The 23,166-nt window shown below is 35.9% G+C and overlaps 4 protein-coding genes and 2 long non-coding RNA genes across 6 annotated transcripts; 2 read left to right on the top strand and 4 right to left on the bottom strand.

Annotated features, from left to right (window-relative positions):
* Window positions 1-1,635: 1,635 nt before the first annotated feature.
* Window positions 1,636-4,341, top strand: LOC108193130 (U-box domain-containing protein 30). Its single transcript, XM_017359647.2, has 2 exons — window positions 1,636-1,858; window positions 2,257-4,341. Exon 2 carries the CDS (start codon window positions 2,344-2,346, stop codon window positions 3,691-3,693), a length of 1,350 nt encoding a protein of 449 aa, XP_017215136.1. The 5' UTR covers window positions 1,636-1,858; window positions 2,257-2,343; the 3' UTR covers window positions 3,694-4,341.
* A 1,375-nt stretch (window positions 4,342-5,716) lies between these two features.
* LOC108196478 (GTP-binding protein At2g22870) lies at window positions 5,717-11,109 on the bottom strand. The gene is made up of 5 exons (XM_017363776.2): window positions 10,627-11,109; window positions 10,465-10,534; window positions 9,226-9,388; window positions 8,876-9,115; window positions 5,717-6,121 (listed from the first exon to the last, which is right to left on the bottom strand). The coding sequence occupies exons 1-4, from the start codon at window positions 11,054-11,056 to the stop codon at window positions 8,906-8,908; spliced, it is 873 nt and encodes a 290-aa protein (XP_017219265.1). The 5' UTR covers window positions 11,057-11,109; the 3' UTR covers window positions 5,717-6,121; window positions 8,876-8,905.
* A 740-nt stretch (window positions 11,110-11,849) lies between these two features.
* On the top strand, window positions 11,850-15,823 carry LOC108196477 (uncharacterized). Its single transcript, XM_017363775.2, has 3 exons — window positions 11,850-12,542; window positions 14,224-14,411; window positions 14,991-15,823. The coding sequence occupies exons 1-3, from the start codon at window positions 11,999-12,001 to the stop codon at window positions 15,492-15,494; spliced, it is 1,236 nt and encodes a 411-aa protein (XP_017219264.1). The 5' UTR covers window positions 11,850-11,998; the 3' UTR covers window positions 15,495-15,823.
* Window positions 15,824-16,345: 522 nt separating this feature from the next.
* Window positions 16,346-18,271, bottom strand: LOC108194989 (ACT domain-containing protein ACR1). The gene is made up of 5 exons (XM_017361923.2): window positions 18,170-18,271; window positions 17,945-18,012; window positions 17,202-17,846; window positions 17,004-17,108; window positions 16,346-16,917 (listed from the first exon to the last, which is right to left on the bottom strand). Exons 1-5 carry the CDS (start codon window positions 18,246-18,248, stop codon window positions 16,525-16,527), a joined length of 1,290 nt encoding a protein of 429 aa, XP_017217412.1. The 5' UTR covers window positions 18,249-18,271; the 3' UTR covers window positions 16,346-16,524.
* A 177-nt stretch (window positions 18,272-18,448) lies between these two features.
* On the bottom strand, window positions 18,449-19,286 carry LOC135147767 (uncharacterized). Its single transcript, XR_010285568.1, has 3 exons — window positions 18,887-19,286; window positions 18,602-18,726; window positions 18,449-18,497 (listed from the first exon to the last, which is right to left on the bottom strand). It is a non-coding gene; the product is annotated as an uncharacterized LOC135147767 (long non-coding RNA).
* A 1,152-nt stretch (window positions 19,287-20,438) lies between these two features.
* LOC135147673 (uncharacterized) lies at window positions 20,439-21,714 on the bottom strand. Its single transcript, XR_010285396.1, has 3 exons — window positions 21,469-21,714; window positions 21,287-21,370; window positions 20,439-20,791 (listed from the first exon to the last, which is right to left on the bottom strand). It is a non-coding gene; the product is annotated as an uncharacterized LOC135147673 (long non-coding RNA).
* Between the last annotated feature and the right edge of the window lie 1,452 nt (window positions 21,715-23,166).

Below are 23,166 nucleotides of genomic sequence, written 5' to 3' on the forward strand. Positions count from 1 at the left end.
TCCGAGCATATGAGAATTGACTTGTGCTTACTGCTTATTTGCTCATTAAACACATCTTATAATTAATTTCATGCTCACTTAATCATTCCAACATATTAAATAAATCTAAACAAACCGACGCAAATTTTATTATTAATATATTATCATCTTTACCCATATAAAATTAAAACGAAGTTTTAAGCTCAGATCGTAGAAGCAGCAAGGATAGGTGGGAGTTGGGAGATCCATCTTCAAAATTTAAAAAGAGAGATGGGGTGGTCAAAGCTAAAGAGCAGATTAGGGATAGAGCACCAAGTACAGTCAAAGCTAAACTGTCATGCTCATGTGCCTTGCTAGCTATCTTTATTTTCTATTTTAAGAAATTAATAATAAAATATTGCATGGTGGACCCTCCGTGACGCACCCAGTAATTTATTTATATTTATCTACCAAAATAAAAAAAACTTTGAAATTCGATATATTGGCTATCTCGAGATAAATTGTCTCGATGCAACCTCCACGGCCCGTGCCCAGTTTCCATTTTATATTACTCACGTGCGGGGGACTTTCTATAATTCTATGCCTTTACTCTCATACGGATATTCGTTTCTCCTTGCACTGTCCTTTATTATTTACTACTCTCTTTCTTATTTTCTCTTGGTAAAAAAGATTTACTATCAAGTAAATTTTAACGTTCAAAATAATACTAATTCAGATTTTTAACAATACTTGCAGCTTTCGTTAACAAATTTTTTGCGCTGAACATACTTCTCTTCTCATGAATATGCTAGCACCATGACCTTAAAGCTTGTTAAAGATTTACTCTTTATAAGAAATAAGAGTGAATTGTAACAAAGAATTAGAACTGTGGTAATTTGGTGCTCGTATATACATAAAATATATTATTGTAAATGTTAATATTTGATTTATCATTTTGTTGTTTGGTCTAGTAAAAAAATATCAAATACAGACAAATATGTAAAATTATTAGTTTGTTGAATACGTGAAAATTCTTTGATATCTTATATTTTGTTGTTTTTATCTTGTATTAGGTTTTGAGTTTTTCTCTTGTTCTTATTCTGATGGATACGTTTCATCAAAATCATCGACTACGTTTTGATTGGTTTATAGAATGAAACGTTTGTGATACGTCGTATTTCCGTCAGCAATTATTATATATGAAGTAATCTAACTTAAAATTTGGTATCTTATTTTTTCTTTTTTTTTGTCATTTTCATATTGCTCGTAATACAAATCACGTTAAAATTTAAAAAATATGAAATAAAAAGCTTCTCAGCTTCTTTTTAACATACTACGAAAACTTATTACCAAGACATGCAGATCACAAGCACCTGCAACGCCATGATCACTCACATCACATGAACTACAATAAAAATGTCAATTAGTGAACAAATCTAGAATTAGACGGATTAGCAATTTAGCAGGGTAAATATAAAGGTAAAAGAAGATAAAAAAAAGAAGCGAGGGGGGACAGGAAATATAAGTGCACGTGTGGTTAGCTGGTCGAGGGTGTTCAAAACTGGCTACAACTCCTTTGTTTCCGGTAACCCAAACCTGTGGTCAAATGTTAAATTCTATCTCCATCTTAGTACTATAATAACACTAACATAAACACCACTTTACTGTAATAAAATCCATTACAGTAGAGTACTGTAGTATTCTTTTGCTTTTCAAGAAAATAAAAAATGAGTCTTGGCAAATCTTGTTGAACAAAGACTGTGAAGGAGATACCCCTCTCCCCACACCTCTAAAATAAAAAAGAAAATAAAAGGTGCTTGGATCAGAAGAGGGAGCCTTTGCAGGAGATGGCCCTTTCTCTCTCTCCTCTCTCACTCTCTCTCTAGCTTTTTTCCCTCTGGTATGAATTGATATCTCTCTTTTGATTTATTTTTTTTGTGTGTTTTTGCCATCTGGGTCATTGTTGTTTTGATTGTTTTTTGTTTATTTGGGTATAATTGTTATTGGGTTTTTTTTGGGTGGGATTATTGCTCATTGGACTAATGATTCAAGCCTTTTTAAGCTTTAGGAGGAAGTGAACTTTGTTTTCAGGGAAGTGTAGTTGATTACATGCTTGTTTTTGTTAGTAATGAGTGTTTTGACCAGGGGAAAAAGTAGTGCTAGTGAACAATATAAAGTGAAAAAGGTGTTGTAAGAGAAAGAGGGTCTTGTTGCTTGTGATTGCTATTGAAAGATAGATGCTTTGTGTAGTTTTCAAGTCTTTTTCTCTCTCTCATTACTCCAATTATTGATTTATAGTTGGAAGAAAGTTTGTGCATTTGGGGACAATTAGAGGGTTTGGTTGGTTGGTTTAGTTTGGGATAATTTGCTTTTGAGATTTCCAAAATGCCTATGTATAAACAAATGAAGAGGGATGGGATTCTTGGGTGTGATGGGGGTGCTGATAGTCTGGTACTGGATCTGGACACTGCTGTCAAAGATGGTGTTCTCGGCGGTGTTGCTAATGCGGGTTTCTGCGGTGTGGTTGGGAAGAAATTGGATCTGTTTAAGATGGTTGAAGAGCTTAATTTGGCTGACGTTCCGGATGTTTTTATTTGCCCCATTTCTCTTGAACCAATGCAAGACCCGGTAACTCTTTGTACTGGACAGACATATGAGAGGGCCAACATAATGAAATGGTTTAATTTAGGGCACTACACTTGCCCTACTACAATGCAAGAGCTTTGGGATGATACTATTACCTCTAATACAACTCTTTACCAGTTGATTTATACCTGGTTTTCGCAGAGGTATTTGCAAATGAAGAAAAAATCGGAAGATGTTCAAGAAAGGGCATCGGAGTATTTGACAACCTTGAAGAAGGTGAAGGGTCAGGCTAGGGTTCAAGTTCTCAAGGAGCTAAAACAAGTTGTAGCAGCACATGCAAATGCTGGAAACAGGGTGGTTGATGAAGGCGGGGTGGCTCTTATATCATCATTGCTTGGTCCTTTCACATCACATGCTGTTGGTTCTGAAGTTGTTGCGATTCTTGTGAATTTGCATCTTGACTCGGAATCAAAAGTAAAGTTGATAGAGCCTGCAAAGATTTCGTTAATGGTGGATATGTTGAATGAAGGATCAATAGGCACCAAAATCAATTGCACACAATTGCTGATAACATTAATGGATGTGAAAGATTTTCAAGCAGAAGTTATTTCGAGCCACAGATTATTGGTTGCTCTGCTGAGGCTGGTGCGAGATAGGAAAAACCCAACTGGAATTTTTCCTGGCCTAAGTTTGCTGAAAATGATATGCCTGCATGCAGAGGTCCGGAACCTGATTGTAGCCGTTGGTGCTGTACCACAATTGGTAGAAATGCTGCCTAATTTAAGTTCCGATTGCTTGGAAATATCGCTTATTATATTGGACACTCTGTCCTCTTCTCCAGAAGGTTGCATTGCCTTGAAAGATTGTTCGAGAACTATACCCAATTTGGTGAGACTTCTAATGAAGGTTTCTGAAAGCTCCATGCAGTACGCGTTGTCAATATTGTCAGCTGTATGCAAACTATCCCCTGAGGAATGCTCATCACTTGCTGTGGATGCTGGTCTTGCGGCAAAGCTCCTCCTTGTGATTCAAAGTGGCTGCAATCCTGTATTGAAACAGAAATCAGCAGAACTCTTGAAGCTATGCAGTTTAAACTGTTCAGACACTATCTTCATTTCCAAGTGCAAGCTTACCAGAACAACTCAATGACGCATGATTTGTCCCGGTGCTACACATAATGCTGCAAAACGAACGCACTGATGCAATTTCAGAATCTTCAAAATTGGAAATTCTATTTCAGAACTTGGATCAATAGATATGACCATAAGGGATTTATGTTACGAGGTAAAAGCATGGTCTTCTCGTGTATATATTCAGATTACTTCTAGTTCAACTCGATTCACAGTTTTGCCTGATTAGACCACAAAACATTTGCTTCTAGTTGATAAAATCCAGCTCCCTTTAAGCCGGTAACCCAAAGTCAAAAAATAAGCCCCGGGGTTGCCAGCTATGAAGTGGGGTTGTAATTTACTTTCGTAAAGGTTTTGATGATAATAGGACTGCCCGAAAACAAGTCACGTTGCTTCAATTCATGTCCAGTTCTTTGAATGGCTGATATTTCAACCAGAATTTCACCGCAATTATAAATATTTGAAGCCTGCATCGAACCATAAGCAAGCGGTAAATGGGCTCGCAGAGACCTTCAATTTCTTTACAACCTTTGTGGCCATGTAGGCAGTTTTGTTCTGTGCATCAGAGTTTAGTTTCCAGACATCAACATGGTCTATGCATTCCATATTCGTACATGTAAACCAATGGTTCATTTTCAATGTTATTTCTTATCCATCTTGAATGTTATTTTTGTGTGCACAATTCAGTGCTGTTTTATCAGAATGCTCCAGATAATTTGCCATTAGCCACCATCTGTAACGTGTAGAAACAGCAATCTGTTCTTTGTAGACCGACCCTTGACACTGAATACACGAGGGGTACGAATATTTGGTCCTTGTTTAGGTTGAGATAACAACAGGGAGTCTCTGTTAACTCTCCCTCAAGTCACTGGTGATGTGAAATGAAAGAGAAGAAAGTTGCTGTTACTCAACAGTGGGGAAAACAGAGGCAGTCATTGGACTGTCATCTCATAACTCAACATCTCAACCCTACCCGTGACTATGCAACAATAATCTTTCTTTTTGTACGAAAACATGGTAAAATAACAATTTGACGTGGATCTAACAAGTTCTGTAGCAGTCTTCAGATTTTTTAAGTCTGTCCAACACCCTCAGGTTGTGTTCACTTCATCGCAAATAAAACAGTTTTGGCACGAACGGATGCTTCAAATGGAACGAAAAATTAGGTTGTTTGCCATATCGCTTTATCTGAATTATTGAACTTTGTTACATCTAAATAGTCGGGAACGAGCGTGATTGGATAATCAAATAGCGGGTTTAGCATGTATTGTTTCGGAACTTTCGCTCTCGCTCACCCCGAAAAGTATCAGAACATATACTCATTTCCAAGGCACTTTACTTCGGTCTTGGGCACTTTATTTAGAGTTGAAAGCTAAAAGAGGACGAAAGGAGTCGTAAAGATTAGCATTCAGACCGGCACAGTAATGCCCATGAACTCGAGTCAAAATGTAGAATGGTACTGGGCATTCTGGCTTGTTCCTTTTCATTGTGCATGTGAACAATTTAAATGCAAAAGCATTTGGAGCTGGCTAACTTTATGGTCCAAGCCCTCGCTTTGGCCTTTGGCCCTGTGTACTTTGGTTGTATCAAAATGTCACAAGGGTGTTGCATTACTTATGTGTTGTATCAGTAGATAAATGAGTAAATCGTCCTTTGCATGTCTCACCTTTTTGTTATTTGAATTTCAGTAAATTATTTTTACCATCAATCTACTCATTCCCCAACTTTAGATATCAATAACAGAGATGTTTTTCTTCTAAAAACAATAAATCAAACATTGAGGTTCTGATAAATATCGATACCCCGGTATCCAACATTACAAAAAGCTCCATTCCGTTGAGCAAAAGCCAACATGATAATCTTAGGCAGACTAGAGTGTCCAGTAATACGTCTTTTGTTTTTTTTTGCTAAATAATAATACGTCTTTTCACCGAAGCCAACATGACAATTAAATATGACACCCAGTCTCAAAACGGTGAATTGTAGCATAAATACCATTTCGACAATTTAGTGACTCCTTCAAAAGGTATAAACATGGTTCATACTTGCAGGGAATTTTAATTCAACTACTACTGCTAGATGAACTTCTAGCATATATTCATAGTATATATACATTTTTTCTTCATCTGTAAAAAAAGTTAAAGAAGCTTCCACAAAATGATAATAAGCATTCTTCATCTTCTTATATTGATCACAGCAGTGAAAATATTTCAACAATATGAACGAATATATGCTTTAAATGGACTAGTTCATATTATGCCCAAGAACTCCCAGCTTTTACTTCTCATATATACGGGCACTTTTCACTGTTAATATTGGAGCCTTTGGGGGCGTAACTATATCTGAGGGGGAAGTTCAGGGCAAAGCAAGCAGCTGGAGGCCTGGATCTGCTGCACAAAGATATATGATGGTGCAAAGTGTCTACATCCAGCCACTGTTTAAAGGAACTGCAATTGAAAGAAAAACAAAAAATATTAAGATCGTTAACTTCCCAGAGTCATGTTAGTCCTCAGACCATGTGGTTCCAAACTCATTTAGTCACAAACCTTCCATGCACAAATCACAAACCTATACAAACATATCTGCATTGTTTACCCATTGGAAAAAAAATAAATTACCAACTTGAATAAAATAGTAATTATTCCATTAGCATATAGAATCCCAAATCTAATGTGATTGAAAAATCCCAACACTAGTAAAATAAATGAAACCGCATACCTAACACATCTTGGGCAAAAAGATGGATGAATATGATAATTGAAGATGTACAAAGAGATGAGTGGTTAATTAGCATGTTCCAGCAGGAGGCCATGACTAGGATAATGTATATAAGCATAAATGTATATGATATATGTAGATGTGTGTTGAGGACGGATGAGAAGACCGACATGGATGAACCGGAGCCAGCTGACAAGCGGGAGTATACAAAAACATTTTATAACTTTATAATGCAGGACAGACTGTAAATAATGAATCGTTGGATAAAAAAGGTACAAAAGACAAACTTGGGTGCATTAACTTGAAAAGTTTTCACTACACCGAAGGTTTCCAGCCACAAAGGGAGAACCGTTATGGATTGCACCCAAGAAGAGACTCAATTCAATATTTAAAGATATTTTTAATATCAAGTCTTCTTAATTTGTGCGGAATTACATCACTTATATGAGAATAGAACTCTTATCGTATAACCTAATGAAATAAACCCGTGACACAATAAGGCTTATTATAATTAAACTACTTATTTAATATTCTACTAGCCCCACCTATATAATAAATAGACAAATGTGTTGATAAAATATATAATAATACTCGGTCAATAAATCGATATTTATGCCGTTGATAATGAATGTTAGTGACAGTTTTGACAAAATGAAAGCATAGCCATGATTCAGAGGCTCCCTTGCATTTCTAGCAGAGGAGTGAATTCAGCTTAGAAAAACTAGCATGTCCAATAGCCTACAATGATGAAAATAACGAAGCTGTGATTTGTAATTTGTGACAGGCAAACCTTCTAGATATAAGTGAATACACGGGTAAATGCAATTCTTAATTGTGAGTTTTATTTCTGATTCTAAAAGGCATCTGGACCAGAAACACATATTTGGACCTCATACTAGGTAATGTAAGAAACTATTGCAAGCCAGAGAGATAACATTCACACAAGCTATATGAATGCCACCAGGTTAACGTTATTGTCTCTGAACTCAGCATACAGATTACAAAGTATAACAATATAAGGATGAATGGATAACACGGAAATATATCAGACCCGTATTAATTATTTCAGTTTTTAAAAACACATACATATTCAATATTTAGTCCTTATTTATTTTCAGATGCACAAGCACATTACTAATGGTCATTTTATCAAACTATATACAACAAAATCAGGAAAAGTTTGGATTTTCATTTGTTGCTCGACTGTTTAGAGCATCTTTAATTGGGTTGGTTAAATAAATAAATATATATATATATATAGAGAGAGAGAGGTGTTACCACTTTTTATCGAAGACCTCGGACACCATGTATGTTCAGCAATTAAAGCATTGCAAAACATATAATTTTGCAAATAATATTCTATTAAAATCATTATATAATTAAAAATCTTGAAAAATAAAACATGTTTTGCAAGCAAGACATTGCAAAACATGTCTAGCTTGCAAAACATACATTTTTTTTCAGATATTCAATGAAATAGCACTATTCATATAATATGCTTTGTAAAATAATAAATTTTGCAATGCTTTTGTTGCACAACATACATAGTCTCCGAGGTCTCCGGTAAAAATGGGTTTGCATAGAACTTTAGTCTCACAAACACAAACACACACACACACACACACACAGTAATAGGGTTAGTTATATTGATTGGCTAAAATGATATGAAACAGTTATTGGCCAAAATACACCAACCAAAAAGGTGTTCTTCTCCGTTGGGTTTAGCTATAATTATTATCATTTTTTCACTAACATATTTCTAGAGGTAAATATCCATAAGAAAGGGTTTGTTGCCACCTAGGATATTGCCAAGGGGTTGCATCCCATTGGAGATGCATGCTCTTACTTGCATTTCGAAGCGTTTAAATAATATAGCTAGATCTAACATCCATCTACATTTTTTACCGGTTAAAATATTAAATCTATGTCACATGAAAAAAAATTCTTATGAAAAAATCTAATTTCATGTTCTAAGCACTTCAAGTTGCCCCTAAAGAGGCAGGAAAACTATCTATAAATAGAGACACGAGGAAATAAACTATACTCTATAAGTTAATATAATAATATTTTATTCTGTTATCTTTTAATTGAAATTTTTATTAACAATTTTTATTTTGTAATTTGAAATATAAATAGGACCTAAAAATTTGGAGGCCAATGCAATGGGGCTCCATTCACGCCCTTTTCATGAGGCCTGTGGAAAATTAAAGTTTCTTAATGTTTTAGAATGTGATGCAAATGTTAAATTAGTATAAGATTTTTCTCGTTTGTTATCCCAGAAACATCGTGTCAAATCTGCGTCAGGATTTCATCCAAAAAACAATGTGAAATTACGTTTATTATAAAGGCAGTAATGTATTAAGGAATTCAAATTTATAAACTTGAGTATGTCTGACATGCTGAATTGTTACAGGGACTTTTTAGACATACCCCTGGCAACCCTCTAAATGACATTAGATTGACATTCTAGCTTATGGACTAACCTGAATTTGCAAGAGACAATGGTAAGGTTTTTAGTTATCCCAGTAGTTTCTGAGCTGAGACATATGCAGAAGAAGATCATCCCTACCCAAACCAGTGGAACTACTGGTCATGATCCAAGGAGGATGTATCTTGTAATTCCGACTGATCAGCTCCTGAAAACTCTTGATGTTCTCATCAGGTCTTTTTCCTTTTCCACCCTTCATTTTGTCACATTTCGTAAAGACCAATGTCATTGCTATCTGAAAAGTTGGACAGAAATGCAACAAACCATGAAAAGTCGGAACCCAAGCCTTTAAAATCCTAATAATGAACATCTGCTGTTATATGAAAGAATTGGCAAGTAGCATACATTGTTTCGTCCAAGCCAATTAGCACAGTCAAGGTCAATCTTCTGTGGCGGTACACTAGCATCTACTAGTAGTAGAACTGCAACCAAAGTTTCTCTATTCAAAAAGTAACCTTTGGTGAATGAAGACCAGTCCATTCTAGCAGACTCTGGTGCATTTGCAAAACTGCAAATATAGTGAATTTTTTAAATTTAGTGCTCAAAGAGTCAAAGATGCATAACCACTGAAAGTTCTAAGATTGAGTTGGAAACAGAAAATTTATTAAATGGACTACAAATGACATGAATTAAGTTATCATTTTAAATTCACAAAAATGAGTTTATTTTTGAATGTCACGGAATTGAAGTATTGAATTTGAACCAAATTCAAATTGAAATTATACTGAAAACCCAAGCATATCATTTGAATTGAAGTAATAAAACATCACATGTGTCGGGCCAAAAAAAAATTGTAGTCGCAGAATATAGTGGCAACTTGATATTTCTTGCATCATCTAGGTTCCTGGAAAAAAGCTGTTATCAATCAAATTACCAGTTTGATTACTGGTACAGACAATGACTTGCGGTAGATGTAGTATATAGCTTTAATCAAAAGAGATTCCATTAAACTCCCAACAGAAAGCTATCTCACTGTAAAAGATCTTCTATTGGCATTCACAGACACACTAACAAAGGTCACAAAGGTCATCACTCGTCAGACAGTATACCTTACTTGTAAGTTGTGCTACATAAAAATCTTATGTAAAATATTACTTGCTACTTAGGATTCCTGACTGACTTCATAGAAAACAAGGTCTAAGGACAAGAAAACCCAGGCGGAACAAGATAAAAAAGAAACGGACAAACGGTACAAAGTCCTAAATGGTGTAGATCTGGAGTCCCTATGAACTTAAGAAATAGCCACGGACACAAAAAAATAGAGTCCATGGACACATTATTGCTAATTGAACATCGGTCAGAAAATGTGTTCAAAGTGTAGAACAGATGCTAACTCGAGAATTAGGAGGTCAACCTATATGTATGCCTGCATTTACTTTGGATGTACACACAGCTACAGGATGAATACTTGTAAAAGCTTTAAGTAGCATACTAAGCAAACATATAATGGTAATTATTGATTACAGGGTTCCCTAGAGAAAATTATAACAATGTGATCAGAAAGTAAAAGGTCTTTGCACATTACCCTTAAGAGTTAAATCACAGAATCGAAATTCCATAACATAGAACAAAGCTCTCACTCACCCGTAACCAGGCAAATCCACAAGATACCAACTCTTATTCACCAAGAAATGATTAATTAGCTGAGTCTTCCCTGAAAAATCACAAAAATTTCCCATTAAAGATCAAATCTTTATCATCACAAAATCAAAATATTAAAGACAAAAAAAAGTAAAAAACACAAACCTGGTTTCTTAGAAGTGAGAGCTACTTCTTTCTTTCTTACAAGAGTATTAATGAGAGAAGACTTGCCAACATTAGAGCGACCAAGCATAGCAAATTCAGGACGCTCATCTTTGGGACAGTCCTTAGGCCTGACACTACTCCCCACAAACTCAACTTGTTTAATCTTGGAGTCACCAGCATAGGGGCCCACCACAATGTTAGAACCAGGGAGTATCATTTGGTCAGTGACCTCATCTGGGTCAAGCCCAGGTGGAATGAAAAGAGTGGGTTGGCTGGGCTTGGGGAGAGTGGGCTTTGGAGTGGCGGAGATGTGGTGGGGTAAGCGGGTTTGAGGGGTGGTGGAGAAGGGGAAAGATAGGGAGGGCTTTGGAGGAGACGGTGGTGTGGGGAGGTGGAGACATGAGAGGCGAATACGAACTGCTGCGAGCATTTTCGTGTTTTGCTTTACCCAGATGAAAATAATTTAAGTTTTGCACCGCTCAGCTGTCTATAGAAAATATTTCTGTTAAAATAATTTATTACGATAATATTTTAAATAATCAGCCAATTTTTAGAATACCCGTTTTTAGAATACCCGTTTCTAAATTCGATCGGAATTCATTCGATTATCAATTAATTGATTATTTATTTTTGCGAAGGTCAAGTCCAACTCATTTGGACCTCTCAAGGTTCTAACCAAGAGGCATGTAAATCCCAAAAACGTATAGTTTCTCCTCCAAAAATATTTTTTCCAGTGGGAAAACGCATCAAATATTTACCGAAACCGGTAGATCTTTAAGCAGAGTCCACGTTAGCTCCAGCCGTTGGTCTCTAACTAGAAAAATAAATGCTTGAGCTTGAGAAGTTTCTGGTCGAGTGGGTCCGTAAAACTCGCTAAGATGGGTAATATTATTGAACTAGAGTTTTATTAGGATGGACGATATTATTGAACCAAACAATACAACAAGCAATGAAACTAAAAACGGAGAAAGCCGCTAAACTATAAAAAAAATAGTTTCTCCAGACCATGCACACCTAAATTTGATTTTAATTATCAATTAATTGATTAATCAGTTGATTTTCAGAACACCGACTCATCTATGTGAATTTTATTTATGTAAGATTAAAAATTTGTTATTTAATCATACTCACTAATTTAATTTAAAATACTCACTAATTTAATTTAAAATTTTAAAAAGTAATAATTTAAAACCATCTCATAAATTTCTTAGAAGAACTATCATGTTTAGTTATAGTTACTGTTAAAATCGAATTATATCAACAAAAATCGAACTAAACTTCCGTCGGCTGATTAAATCCCGGCCACCTAAAGTCGTCGTCGCTGCCGGCGATCTGACATTATAAACTCTCTTTTAAAAACCCACAAATAAAAATGGCGTCTTGGTTCGCTCGAACTATCGCCAGCACTCTAGATCTCGACGAACCCGAGCAACCAAAACAACCCCAAAACGACGACGTTAACCAACCGGAAGATCTCTCCGATGAATCGCCGCCGCTCTCACCCAATCGCAGCGTTAAAGAAGATCTCTCCGAGCTTACGAAGACCGTAACCCGACAATTCTGGGGCGTCGCCTCGTTTCTTGCCCCACCCGCCACCTCCAATTCGGATCCTCCGACTGATGACCTGGAAGGATCCGAAATTATACCCGGAATCCGCAGTGACTTTGCTGAGATTGGGGGGAGGTTCAGAAGTGGGATTTCGAAGTTAACTGATAATGTGGCTTCTGTTTCAGAGATTACGTCGAAAATGGCTTCGAATTTTCTTCAATTGGGGGATGATGAAGAGGAGGAGAGGCAGCAAGGGGATGATGGTGCTGTTGGTGTTACGGATGTTGTTGTTGATTTTGTTAAGGACATTACGGTGCATCCGGATACGTGGTTGGATTTTCCTTTACCTGATCACGAAGACGATCAAGGTTGTTTTTGGCTGATAGTATCTGTTAATTTTTTTAATATTTGAAAGATACAATTTTTATCGGAAATGTGTTGGTACTTAATTTCGTAATGCCTTTTCGTTTCAATGTGTTATTGGATGCTAGTGACGCCAGAATAGATATGTGGCCTAGAGAGTTAGAGTAGTATGTTTTAGGAAAATCCAGTTACTCAAGTCATTCAATAATATTAAGTTGGTACTGATCTCCACAAGGTCTCACTTGACTCACCAGAATGAATTGATGATTTTGGTCATTGCAGTTAAATTCATTTAAAATTTTGATGTCAGACACGCAGCATGACCGTGATTAGCCTGCAAGTAACGTTTGGTTGGCTATTAACATCTCTTTTGCAACCAGCAGATATAACTTTGCATATGTTCTTGTATATACACATGATCTTTGATTTAGGGTTTTTTCTCCCCCATTCTCTTTTCCAATCGCACAACTCCGCCCCTTGTTTTTTCTCAGCAGATAGCACGACAAAATACCTTGTATTTTTCAACAATTTTTTTTCTTCTTATTTTATGTATATATATATGCGGTATCCAACTGTATTGCCATGTCATGCCTTGTAAGCACAATGTTATCACTGTTACGGTTTCTATATAGGGATTTAATGGTAATGATTAAAATGATATCATTAATTCATTCTAATGAGTCGAGTGAGACGCGTGGAGATTACTGACCAACTTGATATCATTGAGTGACTGGTTTGATAATTAATGCAATGTTTTAGTTCTTATAACTAGAACCACAGAGTTTATGATAAAGGTGTGCCAAATTGATGTACGTTTAATATAGAATTCTAGTTAAATACTTCCAATATAGGGTCTTTTGCTTAATTTTCGCTGAAATTTTAACCAGGGCATCTGTTTCGTATTTGATTAGAAGGTAGAAAATGTGAGGAACAATATTTTTGCATTTCCATTTTCGTTTCCCTTGATGTTTGTTTGTACGGTGGAGATGAAGGCAATAAAAAGCCCATATAAAGAAATGATTGCATATTAATTAAAACATAAGACGGACACTCCCAATCAATATCTTTATATGAAATTTTGGTCACCTCAACTCTTTGACACTTTTTTCCTTCCACTCAAGGCACTTTCTATTCACTGGAAGCCATGCTAATTACTTGATAGGGGTTTCCGAAGTAAATAAATTGCTCTTTTTCTAAGCTAGAAGCCTTTGCTCTTGCTTCTCCTGAATTATTGGTGGTTTCCGCCTCCATTTTGTCTTGCCACTATTTGTTGTGTCACTTGCAGACATTTTTCTTTTTCCACTTTTACCTTTTTAAGCCTATATCTCTCCTTTCCCTTCACCAAGATCTCTCCGTCGGTTTTAGTTATTCTGGTTCAGCAATATACAAGAATCACGATTAGTGAAATTTTCTTCATATGAAACCATAGACCATCTGAGGGAGTAGTGAAACATAGTTTTCTGCTTCACAATATATTACTATCTACTATAATGCTGCTTAAGATGATAAAATAAGTAAGAAAACGTTCCCTTATATGTTGCCCTTCACATATTCATGATACTAATTATATGCTTTACCATGACAGATTTGCAATTGTAAGGTTGCTATTTATCTTCCATTGTTATAATTATACATAAAACAAGCAATCTAACTTGCAACATTAATGTTTCTTTTCACCGACTCCAGATTTTGACATGTCTGATGCTCAGCAAGAGCATGCATTGGCAGTTGAACAGCTTGTGCCAAGATTGGCTGTTCTTAGGATGGAACTTTGCCCTGGTTACATGAGTGAGGCTTGGTTCTGGAAGATATATTTTATTCTTCTGCATCCTAGGCTTGACCCACATGATGCTGAAGTTTTATCAACACCCCAGGTATATTGGATTACAACATATTTAAATTTTTAATAATATATTTTCTGGAGCTATTTCCATATCTTCTCTGGCAGTATAGTTTTGGATTTTAGAAGTTGATGGATGCATGAGATTATTCTTCTGCAATTATGATACTAAACCTTTTTGAATCTAATACCTGTTAAGAGTTGGTACATCGAATAAGTGATGAATGTGATCTAGTTGACTAGTTCACATCATAAAACTGCATAGATGAACTTTGGAAAAGTATACCCAACTGTGGTATAGCTGTGGATTCTCCTGTCCTGTATAACGCTTCTAGAAGTATCATAAGTAATTGATATACCAACATCCATCAGGGACATAGAAAAACCTTACCCTAGTGTCTTTGTTCTTTTCAAACATTGTCTGTAAGAAACACATGGCTTTGAGGAAAATATAATTAATTTGTAAGATGGGAAGTTACTTTTGGAGATATTTTTGTTTTGAATATCTCTTTCCCTATCTATGATTTTTTGACATAATTTTATAAAGATCTCGTAGATAACATTATACCAAGTTACACTTTAAGTACTTCCTCTGTAAAATGCTTGTATACAGATTCTGGAAGCCAGAGCCTTGTTGGCACACAATATTAAGAAGCCAACAAATGCAAATCCAGAGCAAGACTGGTCTAGCAGGGGGGCTTCTTACGTGAAAGATTCCACCAACTTACAGGATGAGGAACATCTTTCTGCGTCATCCACTGTTGCATTAGAATCTGTGCCCATTGAGACATCTGCTGTTGCGGTGGAATTTCCTGTAGCAACTGTTCCTGAGTCTGAGACTGAGAAACACCCTATTACAAGCACTGAAATTGAAATTGTTGACAAGTCTGTCATTGAAGAAGAGAATGTTAAGCAGAATAAAGATCAAAACTTGCGTTCAACTTCTGCTTCTGATATTGTAGAAAATAATGATGAAGATGATGCTGATGAATGGTTGAAAGAAGAAAGCTCAGGAACAGGCGGTTCAAAGGGAACCACAATCCCCCTTGATAATGATGATGATGATGATGTATCATTTAGTGATCTCGAAGAGGACGAGGGAGATGCGGCAAGTTAGTGACTTGTAGCTCTGATTCTTCAGCAAAATACTCAAGATTGGGGAACTATACTACAAAATCAACTGATTCACCTAAGATATCAGTCTGGTCGGTATCGGGCATGCTGCATCCGAGCAGGTGGTTGCTCATAACCCAGAGAATAAAGAATCACAAGTGGCTTGACATTGATAAAGTTGATGTGGCAAAAATATGGAGGCAAAAGCTTTGTTATATCTGTTTTATGTTCTTTGTTGTGCTCCTAATACGAATACGCTGGTTATAGTTTCATGAATCTGCCAGAAGGCTTTAGAAATTGAATTTACATAACATAATGTGGATCATTTACTAATCTTCTCAGACTCACATTTCATACCAATTTGGTACTTGTGGTCGGGGATCTAGGAAGGGGTCCCCTGTTAAAAATTTATTAGTGCATGGGTTACGTACTAAATAGTTATATTGTCTTGCCGTGTGTGCATTGTGGATAAGAAAGAAGTGAAAGTTCCTAGAAAAATAAAAGCATAAAGGACTCCCAGCAGTGTGGTCCCTCGCCCTTCTCTGCTCAGGTGTTTGATGTGGAAATGAGAATCAGGATTTAGAATGACGGGTATAGGAACGAGTATTCTAAGGGTGTGTAATGAATAATTTATACACTAAACCACCAAGTGGGATTGACTGATTGAGGTTTCTATTCTGTATAACAAAATTGTTAATCAAAACACTAACACATGAGTTTGAGATTCAACTGGATATTTTTTATTTTTTTTTGTCAGGAGATTCAACCGGATATTAATCATGAACCAAACGCATTCAACATATTAAAAAGATAAGAGGATTAAAAAAAAGGTAACAGGATGAAAACCAGCATCCAACCTATTTCCCAGGAAGGGTTTAGTCAACATGAGGCTAGATGTAAACGGAGTTGCTTCTACAAACTATTACAAACATAGCAGGAAGTTTTAAGTTTCAACAAACTGTACAGGAAACATGACAACTACTAGAAGCTGGTAAATGCATTAAGTAGAGAGAGCGAGAGAGAGAGACAAGGATTTACGACATGATAGCTCTTAAATTGCTTGAGAATCGCTCAAACTGTGACTGCAATAAGTGAAGTAGCGAGAATCTTGAGCCTTCTTCATCAGCTGCGCTGCTCCCACTGCTGCTAGTTCGGCTGCTTGTACTCGCCGAAGTTCGAGGAGCACTTGCAAAAGAGTCAGTAACAACTTTGATAACATCAGTCCCAATTTCATTTCTAATAGCCTCCACTCTGTCTGATTCAACATCATCCCCGGAGGTATCTGCAACGTAGAAGGTCCCAGCTGCTCTTCGGCCTTGTGTTCCAATCTCAGCCCTTAGTAAAGAAAGTGCATTTTCCCTAAAAACCCTGGTCACTTCAGATAGCAGTCCCACCCTGTTCCTGGCGGTGATCTCTAGTCTCAGTCCCTGTAAAAAAATAAGGGAACAAACATTACTAAGTTGTACAAACTTTATTTTGTATAACTTTAGTTAGACCATGTAAAGATACTAACATGTGAAGCTCTCCTTTCAACTGCTGCAATCAAATGTTTGGTTACTACATTCCTTTCGGCATCCAAGTTTAGGGGGGAGCCATCCTTGTGCCGAATGTAGTACTCCTATGAATTTCATGTCACCAGATAATAATCAGCAAGTTATTAAACTAAAGCCGTGTTAAAAGCTTGATTGCCAGAATTTGCCTAAAAAATTACCTGAATAGCTGTGGAGCCATGAGAGCTTATGGCGGCGTGAAACACAACACAATGCATATCTGTGAGGGCACACACGGTATCAAACAGTAGTTTTGGCCGGTCTCTGCTACTTACTGTTACTGTAGAGTAATCCTTTTCATTACATATCGTTACTTGGGTGCCCCCCTGATTATCCCTGTTGCTTCCAGAACCATTTTTCGTGCCATTACTATATGGAAAGAGCATATAATAGTCTATATCAGCTGCCATTAGTTGATGAAGCCTCCTCTCTGTGTGGGTCAGGCCAGGTTTATGGAAAGCCAAGATCACACTTTGTCGCTCTCCTTCACAGTGGTGGGCTCTGACCACGCATTCTAGATGAGAGCGTATGAAAACCATTCTACTGAAGTCCACAATGGGCATGCAGGTTGGTCCATCTTCAACATAGAGGATGCATGCTACTCGGGAGTTATGTGTCCATGCCACTGCAGCAGACATATTGCATTCCATATCAACGAGAGCAGCGGCTATTTCAGACATCAGACCTGGTCTGTCCATAGCCGTTATCTCAATGGCTGTCTGATCAGTTGAGATGACATGCCATGGTCTCACATCCCTGCCAATAGTCGTTTGGACTTCTATTTCTTCCCTTCTTGCGCACATTGCCTGTTAAGTTACACAGACAAACATATATCATCAGAACCTAAAGTCATATGATCATATACATCAACAGAAAGATGGTAGTCTGTTTGATAGTTACTGACCTTCTGTATGTAAGCTATAAGGCCTTCATCAGTAATTTTGTTCCCAAGCTGGTCGGTCACATGAAACACTGGTCCAAATAAATAGATTAGTGTGTTCAGAGAGTAATATTTTAAGCTCAAAACATCAGACTTATTGTAGTTATGAAATTCAGTTGAAATCAATCCAAACTCTACAGAATTCATGTCGGGGCAAGAAATAATGGTGTTAAGTGAAAAAGAACTAACCATCCATAAACCAGCCACCATCAGAAGAGATGTAACCTTTCAAGATAACAAGGTCAAGATCTGTAAGAACCTGAACCATCTCCAGTAGTATCCCGTTCTTGTTTATGCTGTCAACCTATCAGCCAAAGAAATAAAACGCGTAAGTGCATTTCATACAATGAACTATACCCTATCCATAATCCACTAATTAGCACTATACAAACAACACACATAATCCACTAATTAGCACTTTAAATGTCTAAAATGATGATATTAATTAGTATGATGGAGTAAGCTGATAACCTTTACGAGAGTGCAGTCTTGGCAGGTATCATTGTCAATACAGACCCTGAAGAACAAGAACACACTATATCATTAAGGATCATAACAAGTACAAAAGGCACAACATCACTATTCCCAAAATTTAATTTCGACAGAGCAAGAAAAATAAACCTTGGAGGGTGTAGCCTTTCGTATAGTTGTTCAAAATCAGGATAGTAAAAAGGATTCCGAACAAGGATTTCCATCAGATAAAGCACAAAATATGATCAGCTGAAGAGTTTGAGCTTATTGAGAGTCTGCAATGAGAAGTGCAATTAATTCATATAAATTTTAGACACAGAGAAGCATAATGAGTTCCTTAAACTACTTGAAATGCATACTTGTACATGGAAATAAAGCAAATGTTTGTGTGTGTGTGTGTGTTGATGGAAGTAAGAAAGCAACAAAGGCACATACAGAGTTATTGATGAAGAAGAACACATGCAGACGTTGGTTCCTTAGCTAGCCTCCATCGAAAACTCTCGGTATTTATACTAAGCTGACGACAATAACAAAGAAATGCATTAGAAGACACATGTATAACTCCAAATTTATAGAGACGAGGAAAAACGATCACAAATTACAGAAATAAAATGGGAGAACACTTCTGCATGTGTAGTTTTACCTGCACTGCACCAGAGAGAGAGAGAGAGAGGGAGAGGGAGAGGGAGAGGGAGAGAGATGAGTTGGTGGGGAGAGAGAGCAGAGAGCTGATAAGGACAGTGAGTCAGCAAGGCTGCAGAGTACTTGATGTGGCGGAAGACACTAGAGATTCATAGATATATGTATTTTATATGGAATCAAAACCAGTCAAAAATGACGTTATGTATATGCAATAGCTCTCATTCACATGTACATCGCTTTACAACTAGGCGCGCGCATGTATTTTATGATACCAGGAGTTCCTTTGTTTTTGTGAATCACAATTACAATCTGCAATCAATTTTAAATTTTATAACACTTTTTAATCATATTTTTGAGCATTATATTTTGTTATTATATAGAAAAATTGAGAGATAGAGGTATAAGTTTAAAATATGATTTTTTTCATGTATTTAAAATCTGATAACACGACGGAGCTATTAATAGCAAAAAAAGTGTTTTATTGAAATCTGTGCACCAAAAACGTGATCTTTGTCGTTTCGTAGAGTGTCGTTTTATAAGAAGAACTTTCTCCGAAGGTAGTGACATGTGAATGTATATATATAATTGCGATCATTGCGGGCGCTCATGGTTTGATGAAATCCGTAAACCAAAAACGTGATATCCAGCTGTTTTCTGATATAATTTTTCCAAAAAAAGTAGCCATATATATAAATGTGGCTTCTACATGTATATACAAAATTGTGGCGACGGTTCATAATATCGAAGGATACTAAAAATCCTCATTTTAAAATTTATCGTCTCAAATGATGTATAAAATAGAGAAATAAACGAATATTTTTTACTTATCTATTTTCTAGAACCAAATAAAAGAAAATGATATTACCAGTGATGAGGTGAACTAGTGAAACGGTTGCACGAAATATGTGCGCCACAAGCGTAACACCATATTATTCATAAAGAAATTATCGATGATACCTGTCTAATTATTAATTTTTATGAATGATATTATCACACAATTTTGACTTATGAGTAGTATATTTCATTTGTTATTAAAATACTAATTCATCACTAAAACGTTAACCAGACTATAAGTATGAATAATATCCCTCAGAGTATTGATTTTTATAAATGTTGTCGCCACACGATGTTATCAAATATCAACACATATATCATATTTTTAGATTGTGTTCACGTAGATGAAATGCAATGAGTGGAGAATGAAATGAAAAATTATATTAAAAAAATTATGAAAAAAGGATAATGTATAAAAAAAATAATGACTAAGCCTAATTTTTTGATGATGAAGATTTTTAGTTCAAATAGTTTGGAATGTAATAATTGAAAGAATTAAAAATTATTCACATTTTCTTTAACCAACCCAAATCTCTGAGTACAAATTTATTTAATCGCACCATTCCATCATATCCAAGTGACAGCAAATCATCTTTCATAAAATACAATAACTTGATCAAAAATAATTCGAGAAACTTAATTACCATATAGTGAAGTTTGGCTTGTAGTATTGATCAATCTATTCGATTAATCTGGAATATGGGAAAATTTTCGGACATCTCAACCGATATCACATCAGATCGTCTCAGACCTCAACACAACACTTTATTCTCGAATATGAGAAAAATTTCTCACGGCTCCAAAATCGAAACTCCGATATTTTGATAATCAATGTTCTCTTTAGCTCAACTAGGTGCCAGTAAACTGCAAATCACAAAAGATTTGCAAGACTATTATAATTAAATATATGGGAGTGTGCAATGTTTTATTCAATTACTAGTAGTTGTAGTTACCAGAAGTACTTATATCATATGTTTTGTAATGCATTACGATGATTATGAATGTAAAAGCTATTTTCGTCCAACTATTTTTCTTGTTTTCAATCTGGAACCTATTTTTGCTTGAAAGGAGAATTTAACACTGATGATTTAATTGAGAGATCGTGCCAGCTACACATTGATAATTAATACTCTAAAATCCTTAACAGTCACAAACTAGTTCCAAATAAGAGCTGCTAGTCATGATCTTCAATTAACGGAACGATATATGATAGTATTTTAGTGGTTTAAATGAGTCGCCGTGGAGATCGGGTAGCTACTTGATATATTTTGCTAAGTTCAATGGACAATTTGATATAAAACCCAAAAAGATTTACTTATTTTATATAACTTCACTTCACGTAATAACAATACAACATACCACCCCGAGATAGTGTGCTATTTGAACATCCCAATCGTTTGCATACTAAGTTGAAAAGATGTAGTCAGTGCACCCATTGTCTACCTGAAAGTGAAATATGGTGACAAATGTTGTGACATTCAATCAGGGCCAAAACTATAAACATTGGAAGTATAGAACAAATCAGACAACTCAGTGCATACCGTATCCAGATCTTTAACACTGAAAGAGGGGAAGGGATAGGATTAATTAAAATGATAAGGAAAACACTGCAATCGCGTATCATCTCCCATCGTCACAACTTGTTTTCCATTCTAGTGGACCATCTGGTGACGGAATCAATATTATACAATACAGATACTAAATACTGGAGTAACTGGTAAATAAACAATAAGATAGAATCGTGCTAGAGGACATGACCAGAGACATGGACTGCACCAAGGATAAGATATGTAACAAAACCTGATGTATCAAATACTGGAGCATCAAAGCTTTTCCTCACATCTACAGAAGTTGGAAGTCCGCCAGTTGTCAGCCCCTGAATTAGGTATTAAGAACCTTTTAAATGCATTTGCATACCCTTAATCTTATGCAAAACATAGAAAATTATGAAAAGAGATTATGAACCTTCATTTGTTGCAGGCTGGTAGGTGGTGGATATGCAATAGCTTTAAATATCGTTGCAGAAGATCCTCAATGGGAAGTGTTTATGCAGGACTTGTAACTTATCCATCCATGGTTTTTTATCTGCAAGTATGTGTAAACAACATAATAAAAATGAATGTAAGTTTAGTTTCTAACAAAACTGATCTTATGCGCAAAAGAGGAATAGTAAAATTCTTAACTGTTTCATTGAACTTGAACATCTGTGTATATTAAAGACTTCTCTTGTGAAACTGAAACTATTTAAAAATAGAATTCTTCTTTGTACAAACAGGGGTGTATCATAAATTTGATACATGTTGTGTGAACTCAAACATTCGAATGAGTCAAGCATGTGCAGTTGATTGCCGGTACACCGCAGAATCTTGAGTTTCATATATTCAGTGAATGGTCTATATATATCATTTAGGATGGCTCGGTTAATCTTAGAAAACCATCTCATCAAGAAACGCTGTTGCGGGAAACTAAAGAAAATGCCACTTTTATTAGTGAATATCAGTTAATAAATGTTATGCGTTTTAATAACTATGCAAATTACGGAGGCTTATTGAGAGTAAGAAGATATATAAGCATAGAATTTTAATTCATAAGATGGAGTAACTAGTATATGCTAAAAAAGTAAAAAACTATATGCCAAAGCAAGCAACAGTTCGACTAGAGTCGAAAGACTTGCTGTTTTCCAAGTCATTATGGTAAGAATTTTTCAAGAAGTGAACTTACATTACTGACTTCACTTTACGGGGGTGTATTCGATTGGGATTTTAATGGATTGTTTTTAGTGTATGGATTTTAATGGATTGTATGAGATTTTGATTTTGTGCGGATTCTCTTATCAAATTTTATAACATACAAGGTATAAGAGTAAAAAGGAACACAACATGGTTATCAATAAAACGGCAAGTCAGAGAATTTGCATTGGACCATGCAATGCAACTTACAGTACTGACTTCACTTATGTTTGATATTCTCTTATCAAATTCAATACAGGGTTTATATTAGGAACATGAGATATACGAAAGCAAGTAAACTCTTCTAAACCAAGGGAGTATCATTTAGCACACTTGTAAATATCATAGGTTTATATATAGCATGATTTTTCACTACAGAGCAGCTGCTCACCACCGGATCACCCATGTCACTGGTTGGCAACCAGCTGACTAGCTTACACAATGTGTTCATTGTAAATATTTTATTTGATACTTATTGCATTTTTTGTATCCTATGCTTTCTATATATGC

Source organism: Daucus carota, chromosome 7 (genome assembly GCF_001625215.2).
Source record: "Daucus carota subsp. sativus chromosome 7, DH1 v3.0, whole genome shotgun sequence".
NCBI lineage: Eukaryota > Viridiplantae > Streptophyta > Magnoliopsida > Apiales > Apiaceae > Daucus > Daucus carota.

Bases quoted from the DNA above. Each gene is read 5' to 3' on its own strand.
- LOC108193130 (XM_017359647.2), top strand. From the start codon at position 2,344: ATGCCTATGTATAAACAAATGAAGAGGGATGGGATTCTTGGGTGTGAT.
- LOC108194989 (XM_017361923.2), bottom strand. From the start codon at position 18,248: ATGGTTCAGGTTCTTACAGATCTTGACCTTGTTATCTTGAAAGGTTAC. The intron at 17,109-17,201 runs GTAATTTTTTAG...TGAAATTCATAG, and splicing joins ATGGCTCCACAGCTATTCAG to GAGTACTACATTCGGCACAA. The intron at 16,918-17,003 runs GTTAGTATCTTT...ATTTTTTTACAG, and splicing joins TTGAAAGGAGAGCTTCACAT to GGACTGAGACTAGAGATCAC.
- LOC108196478 (XM_017363776.2), bottom strand. From the start codon at position 11,056: ATGCTCGCAGCAGTTCGTATTCGCCTCTCATGTCTCCACCTCCCCACA. The intron at 10,535-10,626 runs GTTTGTGTTTTT...GTGATTTTTCAG, and splicing joins TCTCACTTCTAAGAAACCAG to GGAAGACTCAGCTAATTAAT. The intron at 9,116-9,225 runs GTATGCTACTTG...CCAACTTTTCAG, and splicing joins ATTGGCTTGGACGAAACAAT to ATAGCAATGACATTGGTCTT.
- LOC108196477 (XM_017363775.2), top strand. From the start codon at position 11,999: ATGGCGTCTTGGTTCGCTCGAACTATCGCCAGCACTCTAGATCTCGAC. The intron at 12,543-14,223 runs GTTGTTTTTGGC...CACCGACTCCAG, and splicing joins TGATCACGAAGACGATCAAG to ATTTTGACATGTCTGATGCT. The intron at 14,412-14,990 runs GTATATTGGATT...GCTTGTATACAG, and splicing joins AAGTTTTATCAACACCCCAG to ATTCTGGAAGCCAGAGCCTT.